Source organism: Mus pahari, chromosome 6 (assembly GCF_900095145.1).
Source record: "Mus pahari chromosome 6, PAHARI_EIJ_v1.1, whole genome shotgun sequence".
Taxonomy (NCBI): domain Eukaryota; kingdom Metazoa; phylum Chordata; class Mammalia; order Rodentia; family Muridae; genus Mus; species Mus pahari.
Genome location: NC_034595.1, coordinates 79,761,196 through 79,774,431, shown reverse-complemented (window position 1 = coordinate 79,774,431; position 13,236 = coordinate 79,761,196). Strand labels below are relative to the sequence as shown.

At 52.5% G+C, this 13,236-nt stretch overlaps 1 protein-coding gene across 1 annotated transcript in view; it reads right to left on the bottom strand.

The window, feature by feature from the left end:
- Positions 1 to 13,236, bottom strand: part of Phc2 (polyhomeotic homolog 2) — a 100,635-nt gene that overhangs the window by 35,962 nt on the left and 51,437 nt on the right. Inside the window, exons 2-7 of the mRNA XM_021200335.2 lie at positions 10,754 to 10,987; positions 7,987 to 8,145; positions 7,061 to 7,138; positions 6,458 to 6,622; positions 4,872 to 4,958; positions 3,528 to 3,840 (exon numbers count right to left, since the gene is read on the bottom strand). Coding sequence (XP_021055994.1) covers positions 3,528 to 3,840; positions 4,872 to 4,958; positions 6,458 to 6,622; positions 7,061 to 7,138; positions 7,987 to 8,145; positions 10,754 to 10,933 — 982 coding nt within the window. The 5' untranslated portion in view covers positions 10,934 to 10,987. The remainder of the gene's footprint in view (positions 1 to 3,527; positions 3,841 to 4,871; positions 4,959 to 6,457; positions 6,623 to 7,060; positions 7,139 to 7,986; positions 8,146 to 10,753; positions 10,988 to 13,236) is intronic.

Genomic DNA, 13,236 nt, shown 5'->3' with positions numbered 1-13,236 from the left:
AAAAAAAAAATGCTCCCATAACAAAACAGACCCTCCTCCAGTATGTGGTGCTCTCTCACAAGCACAAGCAAGCTCTCCCGCCTTCGCCCCTGCCTCATTGACACACAGTGGGCTGGCTGGGCAGAAGGCCAGCCGTCACCTCTGCGCCCTAGGAACTGTACGGTCTGACAGGTGCCGCTTTGCTCTGTCCCCCAACCCCCATCAGGTTGAAAGAATGATTTTGGTCTTTTTTGTTCCACAGGCCCAGAGAGGCCCAGTGGCTCCTAAGCCTCCCCCAGCTGCCATCCTTTTGGGAGGTGAGAGTGGAGGAGTGGATGAGGCTTATGGAGGGGTGGGGGTTGGAGAGAAAGGAAGAATGGGCCAGACAGTGGGAGGCAGGAACAATGCCAAGCCCACTGATCTATGTCCCAGGGGAGAGGGTCTTTGTATTCCTTAGCACACAGCTGCTCCACGGGAAGTTCTGTGGGGCCACCAGTCTCATCTGCACCACACCCACACTGTCAGGCTCAGACTACACCTAGGCCCCAGGCCCTCAAGCCTGCCATTCACTGCTGTGGACCTCTCCGGGGCTCGAGAGCCTAGAGAGGTAGCCATTTGGCTCTGCAAATCAACACACAGCCTTAGTTAGAACCCACAGGTTCTCTGAGCTTTGGGTTGGGAAGAGGAAAGGCAAGGAGGCTCCAAGTCACTGTAAGAATTGGGAGTGGCTCTTGGCCAGGCTGAGGGTGCAGAGCTGAGGATGTGGGGTGTGGAGTTGGGCCAAGCCCCTCACTGACTAACCCGGGATTCTGAGGACTGTATGATGTAAGTTCTTGGGGAGATCTCCCTGGGCCTCAGATTTCCCAACTGTCAAACAGAGAACAGAAAAACATGACACAGGCTACGTGCTCTCCAACGAAGGACAGTCGGCCTGTGGGTATCTTTCTTCTCTCTGTCCAGCTTCTTGGAGATCATAGTGATGCCAGCAGCCTTGGGAACCACTCAAGGCCTGCTTCGCTCTGTTTCAAAATCCTTAGACTTTGGGGCTGGTTTCCATCTAGAGAGAAGCTACACTTGGGTCTGGGCAGGGACGGGATTCCCAAGGTACTGGGTCCTGAAATTGCTCTAGTGATGGGACTTAGAAGTGGGGCTTTGGCCCTCCCCTCAAGGCCTGGGGACCCTTGATGAAAGGGATTGGAAAGAGTGGTGGAGCCAGAGGTGATGGAGAGCACCAAGGAAACAGTTTTCCAGACACAACAGGGCTGACGCACGGATAAACTCAGAGACCGTGGCAGCACACATAGGGCCTGTCCGTGACGAGGAGGGCAAGTGGACACGGGCTCCCAGCCCCAACCAAGATGCTATCTGCAGCTGATACCCACTGGCGAAGGAACCACTAGCTTTCTCCAATGGCATCTCACTGGCATATCAACCACACGTGAGGATAGGTCCCACACCCAAGAGTAATTGGCCAACACAAAACAAAGTCAGTGCTAGTTTTGGAGAAATTTTATCTTGTTTTGTTTGTTTGGGTGTGTTTGTCTTACTGGTGTATGGCTTCTATGATTTCCATTTTTGATGTGTATTTGTTTTTGTTTGCTTGTGTGTGTTTTTAAGAGGGAGAGAGAAGGTGGGTGGCTGGTAATGGGGAGAACCTGGTAGGAACGGGGTTGGGGGGAAGATCAATATATTGTATGATTTTTTTTTTTTTCAGTAAGAAAAAGAAATGTTATTGAATTAGAGGAGGAGGAGGAAGAGGAAGAGGAGGAGGAGGAGGAGGAAGAAGAGGAGGAAGAGGAAGAGGAGGAGGAGGAAGAGGAGGAGGAGGAAGAGGAAGAGGAGGAGGAGGAAGAGGAGGAGGAAGAGGTGGGGCTTTGTTGCTTGAGCTCCAGGCTAACCTTCTCATCACATGTGGCGCCCCCTAAGTCCGGCTGTCCAGCCTCAGTTTCTTTTTCCACCAAAGACCACAGCTGGAGCAGTCTCTGGAGATAGCAATGCCAGGCAGGGGGACGACTGGGAACCTTGGGCTTCTGCGGGGGGGGGGGGGGGCGCCCGTCTCAGCTCAGGTAGGACCTACGAAAGGCAGTTAAGCTGTCCTTTGTCCTGGTGACTTCTGAAGTCTCCAAAAGGTGAAGAGGTGACTTGTATTCATGTGCTTGGCCTGCGAGTCCTTCAGCCTGCCAGGGTGCCTGTCCCTACTTGGTGTACTCGGCTACTGCTGCTCATTCTTCAAGATTGGGGTGCCAGCTGGGTGTGTTGGCACATATCTGTACCCCAGTATTCATGAGGCTGAGACAGGAAGATGGGCAGTTCCAGGCTGGCCTGGGCTACATAAAAAGACTCAGGTGCTGCGCCCTCTGAGAGACAGCAAGCACCCCGGACCCAGCCGCCTGGTACCGAGCTGACCATCTGTGCCTGCCACACCTACAGTGGATTAAAAACCCAAATGGATTTGCTTTTAACTGTATATTCTCTTAGGTAAGAAAGCATAGTTTGACTTTTTTTTTTTTTTTTTTTTTTTTTTTTAACCTTTTTGGTGACAGTGGGCATCAAAGCCAGGGCTTCACATATTCTAGGTAAGTATTGTTGTATCACCAAGTTACACCCCAGCCTGACCACCTTGGTTTTAACCTCATGACAGATTCTCAAGGAAACTTCAGAGACCATGTGGAGTCTATTGGATTCTCAGTGGTGGGCGTGGGTGAGGATGAGGGTTGGTGGCTTTCTCAAGGGACTGGCCACAGGGACTGTCTTTAATTTAAGCAGTATGGTCCCTGCTATATTTACTTCTGTGGTTGAATCGCTCACACTTGTTCCTTCAACTAGCAAGTCTGCTTCCAGAGCTCTTGGCAGGTTTTCTCATTCACAGCCAGTGCTGGGAGGTTCAGTGGGCAGGGCTGGGGGCTAGCCAGAGACCACCGATTCATCCCCATTTGCAGAATGGGCCCTGCAAACAATCAGCTTTTTTTTTTTTTCAATCTTCTAAATTTATTCTCAAGTGCGGAGATCCCTGGCAAGCCATTCCCGGCTCCTGTCCTCCAGGTAAGGTGGTCCTCCCACTCTCCTGTGGGGCTCGGAGCTTGGACACACAACAGGCCACAGTGCCACCCTCCTTTACCTCTCTGGCCTCTGTGAACTCAGAAGAGGCAGAAAGCCTTGCCCACATTAGTTAGCGAGGCCTGCTGAAGGATGAGAGTCAGCTTCCTGTCTCTCCTCTGCCTGTGGCTCTCCCAAGCTCTGGCTGGCCACATCCCTTTCACTAACTTTGGGAATCCCAAAATAGTCCAACTACCAATCCCCACCCATTCAGGGCTAAGGCTGTGACCGAATCCCAGAGCCGGGGCTGTGTCGGTGAAAAGGCTTATCCCTAGGGATGTGGTTTCTAAAGTCAGACTAAGCATGAACCGGAGCCTGGAGCTGGCAAACACCCCAGGACTGGGAGGGGACAGGAAGCCTGGTGTCCTAACGCACATATGGGAAGGAAGGTTCGGAAGCTTCGAAGGGTTCTCTTGATCCATAACCCAGACTTCATCATGCTGGGACCTTACCTGGTGCAATGAGCGGGTGTGTAGCCACAGCAGGAACTGCCCGGCCAGGCCCAGGCCGGCCCTCCATGTTGCAGTTACCATCTCCTGCCTTGAGTGGCTCCGGTGCATTGTCAGTCATACTAGGCTTGGCGCCCGCAGGGGAACCCTGAGCCATGGTCCTGCCCTGTGGCGGGGCAGGCAGAGGCTGGCTACTGCTGGGTGTGGGTTTCAGGGCCAAGCTAGGCAGGACAGGCTGGGTGGGGGGAGGGCCCGAGGCTGCTGCTGTTGCTGCTGCTGCTGGTGTCTGCTGGGTGCGAAGCGTCAGGTTCTGTACCTGAAAAAGAGGGGCCCGTGAGAGTCCAGAGAACGCAGGCCAGGGCAACAGCAACACACACCTGAGAGGCAGTTAGGGAAGATCCAGGATTACAGACGTGAAAATGGCTTCTAGACAGAGCGAGTGAGAGAAAGAGAGAGAGAGAGAAAAGAGACACCAGAAAGAGGGGCAACAGCAACACACACCTGAGAGGCAGTTAGGAAGATCCAGGATTACAGACGTGAAAATGGCTTCTAGACGGAGTGAGTGAGAGAAAGGAGACACCAGAAAGAGATACACGGGGTGGGTAGTTAGGGGCTGAAAGAGAAGCCAGGAGTGGGTGGTGTTTGTAAAGAACACAGGAAGTATGGTTAGTGATCGGAACTGAATTCTGGGGCTGCCCGGCTGGGGCAGACAGGGGCAGGGAAGCCATCGCCTTTCGTTCTTTACTCTCCCACCCCTGACACTATCGGGATTCCCTGCAGCATCCCACTAAGGCGAATCGCGGTATGGAAAAAACCAGGACAAGACTGACAGGCAAGCAGAGGCTCAGCTTGTCCTCACAGTCAGGTTAACGCCAGGCTGGTTCCAAGACAGCCGCATGTTTACTCAGCCTGGTCCCTGCTGCCCTCTGCTGGATAAAGGGAGGCAGTGCCAGACTCATAACCTAGCTTCTCCATCCTCGAGCTTGGGTCCCCCTTCTGGAGATGGGGTAGGAAGACGGAGTAAGGGGTCTCAGGTTCCCACAGACTTCTCACACAGAATAGCTCCTCCGTGCTGTAGCAGAAGGCCAGAGGCCAGGACCCATGCTGTCTCTTCTCTCCATATGCCCCTGCCTCCGATCCCCACCCCTCAGTGCTGGCTCACGGTGCTGCCTACCTATATTCAGAGGGGCCAAGACAGAGCCAAGAGGTGCTGAGGCCAACTGGATGGGAATTAATGAGTGAGTCCATTTTCTTATTGCTTCATAGATGAGTCCTACCACTGCCAGCACCCCTGCCCCTCTAAGAGCTGCCCACCCCCCTGCCCACCCACGAGCCCGGGATCCTCACCTGGGCAGGGGTAGGGGGCCGAGCGGGGGAGCCAGTGCAGAGCTCAGGCTGTACAGTAGCGACGGTGGCCGTGGGCGTGAAGATGAGCTGAGGGGACAAAGGAACAGTGCGGCCTAGGCTCCTAGCTACCTGCACCACGTTACCTAGCTGGGCCTGGAATCACAGGGAACCAACGAGGCACCTTTTACCTGCCCAGTGTGGGCTCAGCCACAGGGTAGAGCAGTTTAGACAGGGAATGGGTGTGAAGGCAGCTAGGCAAGTGGGACCCAAAGCCAAGAAGGCAGGAAGCCCAGGGACACTGAACAGAGACGTCTTAAAAGGCCTGGGGTGCGATGAACCAAGTCAGGCAGTTAGGGGAGAGCCCTCTGTGAGGGACTTGTTCTGAGGGACTCTGTTGCCTCAGAATCTGTCACTGTCTCCTCAATCCTGGTGAGGAGGAACCTTGGGCAGCTGTCACGGGCTGATCTTCCAGGTTTAAGATAGCTCTGTCCCCAGGGCTAGATCAGAATAAGATTATCTTTCAAAAAGGATTAAATTGGGTATGCACGATGGTCACCTTCTAGTCAAGCTCTGATTTAGCAGGGGTGGGGAGGGGAGTCTGGAAGCAGCAACAGCAGAGGAAGGAGATGGCCTGAGCTACGGTGACGGCATCTCATCTGGAGGGGTGCAGGTGAAGAGGCGGCACTGGCTGGCACCTTGACCTCTGTGTAGCTCTGTCTCTGCATGCATGCGGGTAAGCTGGTGTCTGGGCAGGGGGCCTCCTTCATCTCAGTGCTGGGCCTCCTGGATCACTCCCTCTGTGTACATTCTGAGGGCAGCAGATGGGCATCAGGACCCCAGTGGGGACACAGAGTAAAGTGGAGTGTGGCTGCCAGGTGGCTGGGGACATGGAAGTCCAGTCATATGCTGTCTGAGGCATTGCCTGGGAAGGGGAAAGAGTACCCACAGCGACAAGCTCAGAGTCAGTAAGAAAAATTAGGGAACACGACCAGAGCGGCCCTGAGTGTGCTGCTCTGGCCTTATCAGCAGAGGCAGGGAGGGACTACACTAACTTCGGAATGGTGTCTTCATGGATAAAAGAGAAAACTAACTTCTCTTCAGCATGGGCCGCATGAGCGAGGCCTTGTTGATTGGAGCCCACCACAGTTCTGTGGTTGCTTTCTAGTCAGCTGTTCCCAGACCTAAGGACCCCTTAGGGGCAGACAGTGCCAGCTCAGGTATGTTCTGCATGAAACAGAACGGGGCAAGCTGAGGGGACTGTCACGGGAGCCAGCCCATCTCTGTGGAGCAGCTAGAATCTGCTCACCTGGGAGTTCTAGGCACCGCCTGGGTATGCATCCTGCCCGTCTCCCTAACTTAGTTCTGAGATGGGTAGGGAAGGGAGGCACTGTGGGTGACTTTCCCTGGCTCCATCTTGGACCTGACCCTCCCTGAGCCCTCTGGCCACCCACTCAGCCCTCCGGCTTCTTCCACCCCCCTTCCTCCTGCTCCCGGTTCCTTGCGTTCTCTGCTCCTTTCTCTAATCTCCTATCTTTCCTGATTGTGTCCCTGAAGTCCAGGAACACACCCAGGATGCACATACTCACCATCTGCGCCCTGAGGTACATCTGTGCTTGGCTGGCAGTCAGGGCAGGAGAGGACGTGTTGCCCAAGAGCACAGCCTGCTGGGCAAGGCCTGAGGCTGTGGCTGAATTCACACTCTGTGCCCGGTTGATGAGCTGGGCTGCTGCGGGGGAGGCTGCCAGATTGAGCTGATAAGAGAGATGTGCATATCAGAAAACAGGAGGCTGGGGCAAGCAGTGTCCCAGGAGGCTGGGGCAATCAGTCCCCTCTATTTTTTGCCTCCCTCTCTCCTGTTCTGTGGCCTATGTGGCATCCCTTTAGGACCATCTCCTTCTGCTCTTGGCTCTGGGTGGTTCCTCTAACTTTGCCCCAAAGCTGGCTTGGACCCACAGCTGCAGGCACAGTTTGCAACTGAGCCTTGACACCAGAAAGGTAATGGGGTGTTAACAGCAGAGCTAGAAAGAACACGCCCATTTTTTTTTTTTTTTTCCTGACAGGAGCAGCCGATTCCAGCTATGACCCTACATGGCTAAGGTGTCCCCTCAGCTGGAACCAGGAACCAGGATCGTAGGCAAGAGCCAGTTGATGGATGTGGACTCTGCCAGCCATTCCCAAACCATACTCACTGAAGAAGCCTGGGCGGGAGCCTGTGAGGACGCACTGCCACCCGGAGTACTTCCCTGTCTGTTGGCCACCAGGCTTGCCTGGAAAAGAACAAACTCTGGTCATTAGAGTCTTCCACCTCAGTGATTCGTGGACCCCGATCAGGAGAGCAGCCCCTAGGGCCTAACCCCATTTCCCTCATCCACACGGGCTTGGCCTCCTGACTCATAAAGGACCAGGAATGACCGAATCTGGTGAGAGCGCTGCTACTCTGAGGTGGCCATCACCACTGCCCAGCAAACAACTCCAGCTCTCTCCAGACCTCCGCCCCACCCACTCCATCCATGAGGCCACTGGTATCACATGAGAGCCCTGCACACTGGAATGCCCAACCTGCCCCTCTCCTCTGGCCACTCAGTGTTACCCAGGCAGAGAGAGCTTCCCTGACCACCTGATGTTGGGCAGCCTCCTGTGGTCCAGCTGCAACAGTGTGTTCTTTTCTAGTGAGAATTGCAGCATAGACGAAGGGCTTGCTGACTTGCTCCAAGGAGGCAGGGTCCACAGTGCACGCTGTGCCTGACATCAGCTTCACCCACAGAAGGTGCATAAAACATTGCATTGGGTGAAGGGATGAGTCCGTCAGTGAACATATGTCTCCCTCAGTGGAAGGAGAAAGCATCACCAGACAGGCAGGCTTGCTGGGTTAGCCACTACATGGGCTCACCCGGCACTTGCCGGGCCAGCGGGTGAGAACCGCGGATGTTCCACTCATGAGCAGCAGGCCTTGGTATCTGCCTTTCACCTGCTTAAGGATATGTGACAATACTACCTGCTTCTGGGGGGCTTTGTGGGGACTCTGAGCGATAAGACTTCTTTCCTCTCGCATCACTCCCGTATTTACAACGTAGGTTCTGATAGAACCTGGTGCCAGGGTTAGCCCGTCCCTCACCTGCTGCACTGCTGCCAAGCTCTGGAGCTGCGCGCTGCTGAGGTGCTGCTGCTGTAAGGCCGCTGTCTGCAGCATGAGGTGTTGTTGCTGGGCAGCATACATCTGCTGCAGGTACTGTGCCGCCGTGCTGGGCTGCCTGTGCAGGGCCTGCTGGATCACCTGAGACGCGTGGGAGAGGAAGCAGGAGTATGGACTCGCCCACAGAAGGACCCCACGTCACTCCCCAGGCGGCACAGAGAGCCATCCGTGGGGTTTTATGCCTGCCTGTCTTCAGCCCCTGCCTAACAGGGTGCTCTGCCTCAGCTGCCAGTACCCCACTCCTCAGCCCACAACTTGGGAAACAGCCTCCCATGCCAGACTTGGTAGACACGCCCCCTTACTCTGTGCCCTCATATTCAAGGTCATAAGCACAAGGGGCAGAGAAGAAAAGGTGAGTCAGAAGAGCCACTGGGAACCAGGGAAGCTGACTAACATCAAAGTGACCGCTTCCCCAGAAGGCCAGCCTGAAGCTCCCCAAGTCCTGTCATTCCCTTAAGAAGGCCTTTGTGGCCTCTGGGGACATGGCCATACCACAGAGGAGACATACTGGGGTTGACTCTCCTTTCTTTCACCTCTTCTCTCCTTCTCTTCCCTTTTGTAAAGGCTCTGTTCTTCAATCACTACCAGCAACGAACGAGCCAGAAGCCCCTTCCTCCCTCTCGTCACTCCTTCCACGCGATGCCCTTTGCACAGGCCTAACCCCGCTCCCCCATCCCAGTGCAGTCTCTGGTCTCGGGATTGTCACCAACCAGCAGTGACTGGCAGAGAGTAGTTCTAGGGATCTTAGCTTGGATTTAGGGGTTCAGTTCTAGCAGGCTGATGTCACAGATCCTCCAAGGTCTCTGGTGTCCCCCAGAACCCCATCTCCTATGAATGCGTTTCCGATCCCTCACTGCTTCATTGCATTCTACTCTGGACCCTGCATAAAGGGATCACATTCTTTCTGTCCCACTGTCCCCTGTAACAGTTGTACTTACTCCCACACTAGGCCCATTTCCTTCAGATTCTTGAAAGTGACCCCCACCCCAGCAGCCTAGTCAGCAATGGCCGGGATGGGGTGACTTTGTCCACCAGAGCAGAAACCTCAGCAGCCTTTTGCCTACAGTTCTGGTGAGTGCCAGAAGGGGGACACATTCGACTGTGATGCTGAAAACCAGAGCTAAAGCCTCCAGTGTGAAGAGAAGGGACAAGCCTGTGGTGGGATGGGAAATGCAACTTGATGAAGTGTGAACAGAGATAACTGGAGATCGACAGGCCAGACTGTTCCCAGGCTTCCCACTCTCTGCTGTGGCTTCTCCCCCACGACCTCTCTGGGTTTAAGACCAATGCAGGATGAGGTCACTTGCCTAGTTTGTCCAAACTGTAATAGCAGAGTTCCTTAAAGCAAACATGTCCTAGTAGTGGTTCCTCTAACCTGCCCTATTTACAAGGATGCTCAAGTAGATACTAATAACAAATGGTTAATGCCATCCACGTGAGCATCCTGGAGAGTTAGGTTCTTTTATCCCTCTTTAGGTTGGTAAAACCTCACCTAAGACTTTGTTTTGTCAACTGTGGACCTGGGCCCGATACCAGCCATTCTCATAACTGAGGACAGCATATGTGGTCAGCCATGGTAGTGTGTGCCTGTAAGCCCAGCACGGAGAGGCTGAGGCAGGAGGATCATCGCCATGGATTCTAGGCCAGCCTGTGCTGAACAGAGAGTATCCTGTCTGGGATAGAGTGAGCTCCTGTCTCACAATAACAACAAAGACTGCAATGTAAAATGCTTGGTGCAGTGCCAGGCGCACACCATGACTGGTGCGGCACATGATCACAGGCACATTTTGGGTCTGTGTCTAACTCCCTGAAGGACCTGACAAATGGCACTCAGCAAACTTTAGAGAAGTGATCAAGCCTCAAGGACAACAAAGAATTTTCTGGGGCCACTTGTCTTTGAAAGCCTTAAATTTATGTGTATGTGTGTGTGTATGTGTGCATATGCATGTACGTGTGTATGTGTGAATGTATATGTGTGCATGTGCTTGTCTGCATGTGTAGATCAGCATGTACATGTGTGCATGTGCATGCGTGTGTATTGTATATGTGTATGTGTAGTGTTTGTATATATGTGTATTATATATGTGCGCACATATATATTGTGCATGTGTGAGTGTATGTGTGTTGTGTATGTACATGTGTGTATGTGTGCATATGTGTGCATGTGTGTATTGTGTATATGTGTGTGCATGTGCACGTGTAGACACGAGGTCAATGTCAGATGCCATCGTTGATCACTGTTAACCACTTTTTTCCTTTTGAGACATGGCATCTCACTTCCAGAGCTCACCAACTAGGCTACATGGCTGGCCAATGAGTTCTAAGGATTGACCTGCTTCCACCCCCAGAAGCACTGGTACTACAGAGTTTTCCTAAGTGGGTGCTGGGGACCAAAGCTCATGTCTTCGCATGTGCACAACAGGCACTTAAATGGCTGAGCCGTCCATGCAGCCATCCCTCAGAGGAGCCAGGGCTTTTCCCATCTAAGTTCTGTCTCTCAGCTTCCTGTGTGGGACCCATCTGGTACCACTTCCCCTCGTTTAATGACACACAAGTGTGTATCCACTGGCCCATCCTCCCTTTCGCCCATTCTGGCGCTGTCCTGCCTAGCCCACCAGACCATGCCAGCACTCCTTCTGGGCAGCCCTGTCAAGGAAGGGACAGAATGCCAAACTGATTGGGACTTTACCTGCACAGTCTGCCGGTCAGGAATACCACTGTACACAGAAATCTGGGGTGCAGTCGGGCGGCCACCGCCACCACCACCGCCGCTACTGCTGATGCAGCCACTGCTACTATTGGTCCCGCTGGTGTTGGTGGTGACACTGGCCCGGCTGGATGTGTGGGGGACTGGCAGCTCATTCTCCATGGCCTATGGGGTGGCACAGTCAGGGTGCTCAGGTGGCAGAAGAGCAGGTGGACGCTAGGAAGGAAAAGAAAAGAAACGAAAAGCTTGGCAAATATTTGTGACACAGGCATGAGCATTTGGCCCTCCATGTCCCAGCCTTCTGATTCTGTCACCTAGGGTGGAAAACACTTGGAAAAATTGTGTCAGAATTAAACATATATGGAACCCCCCTCCTTTTTTTTTTTTTTTTTTTTTTTTTTGCTAATTCCCAAATAAAACAGTACAAGCTACTTAGCCTTCCACCTTGTTAGGCTGTAGAAGTTATCTAGAGCTTATTTGGAATACATGGGATGATGTATGTAGGTTTACATGGGATGATGTATGTAGGTTTACATGGGATGATGTATGTAGGTTTGTGGATGATGTATGTAGGTTTACATGGGATGATGGATGTAGGTTTCATGCATTTGTGTTAGGGACGTAAGCAGTTGCAGAGCTGAGAGTGACTGGCAGGCTGAGAACCGTTCCGTGGCTCGGCCAGTGAGGTGGACAGGCGCGCCCCAGCTTTCCAAGCAGGCTGCCATGGGGCCACTGATGACTCTTGTTGTACTTTGGTGTCGTTTTTTAGAGACAGGATCTTTCTATGTAGCTCTCTGCTGGCCTCAAACTCACCATCCTCCTATCTTGGCCTTCTCAATGCTCAGAGCTCGATACCCAGCTCTCAACTGAGGCTTTGAGTCACTAGACCCCAGAAGAATACGGACAGGACGGGTTCTTTAGGAGACTGAAATCAGGCGTGTCTGCTCTGAAGTCTAAGTCTTCTGGCAGAAGCGGGGGGGGGGGGGAGGAGGGCCTCTGGCACGCACGCTCTCTCGGGTGGGGACCACCTTACACCCCTCCCACCTCTTCATCTTTGGATGGAGAAAATGAACACCTGAATTTATACCAGCTCTACACAGCCCAGGTGGTGAAAGAAGTGAAATTTTTAAAATCTCCATCTCCACCAGGGGTTGTGAGCCATTGGGTGGGGGGTTGTTCCCTCTGGTGTCCCTAAGACCATTCAAAAAAACCACATATATTACATCATGAAACTAACAAAATTACAGTTATGAAGTTGCAACAAAAATAATGTTATGGTTAGGAGTCATCACAACGTGGGGAACTGTATTAAAGGGAAGGTTGAGAACCGCTCTGGAGAACAGAATGGGAGAAAGGCAAATCAAGAAACGACGGAAATGGTTGTTTTGTCTGAGAAGCTAATGAGCCTCAGGTGTTTGCAGTCTCTGCTTTAAGTCCTCTCCCATGCTGAGGGACTCAGTGTGGAGCAGGTTCTACCCCGGGTGGCTAACTAGAATCTTCTTTGAAGATTTGATGGACCAGGGTCTGAATCTTGGTTTAGGCAGTTTCTAGTTGGGGACCATATGCAGCACCCTGTTTCTTAACCCATCAAATGTGACAGTCCTTGAAGAACAAAGTAAAAGGCCATGCCAAGTGCCAGCAGGCTATCACCTACTCAGTGACACACACCCCCGCCACCCCCAACTGCTGCCATGGTTATAATACTGTGTCTCTCCTGTCTGATTCCCATTGTCTGGCTCTACTAAATCATGCTTCCCCCATGACAGGCTTGATGCAGTCTCTAGGGATCTGATGTCCTAGCCAGGAGGAGCACCAGAAACTCCTTCAGAGGGCATTCAGGGTGCAGATGTATGCCCTCACCACCACCATTTGTGGTCCAGATGTGTGCCCTCACCACCCAGCCTCACAGGCCCAGTGCCTTGATGGAGAAAGCTTGGGAAAGAAGTGAAGAGCAGTGGGAGAGGCACGTCAGGCCTGAGTGCAAGCCCTGCTTTTACTATTTCATGCTCTTTCTGAACCTTCTCTATATTCTTTCCTGTTTGTATACACACACACACACACACACACACACACATATACACACAGAACCAATATCTATCTAACCCATCCATCCATCCATGCATCCATCCATGCATCCATCCATATATCTATCCATCCATCCATATTTCCATCTTGTTTATGTATCATCTGCCGTAGACATCAAACCCTCTCCCTGTAGATGACACCAAATTCATAAAAGAAAATAGTATTTTTCATATTAATGAAAACACCGATTTGTGTATGTAAAGAACTGAAACAGATGTTAATGCCTTCTCTCAATTTGAGGTTGACATTCCTCAAGCCACTTTCTTCAGATGGTAGGTGTCACTATGGCAAAAAAAAAAAAAAAAAAAAAATAGGAAGGCAGCTGAAGAGATGGCTCAATAGGGAGACTGGCCAGGTGAGCATGAGGAGCAGAGTTCGGA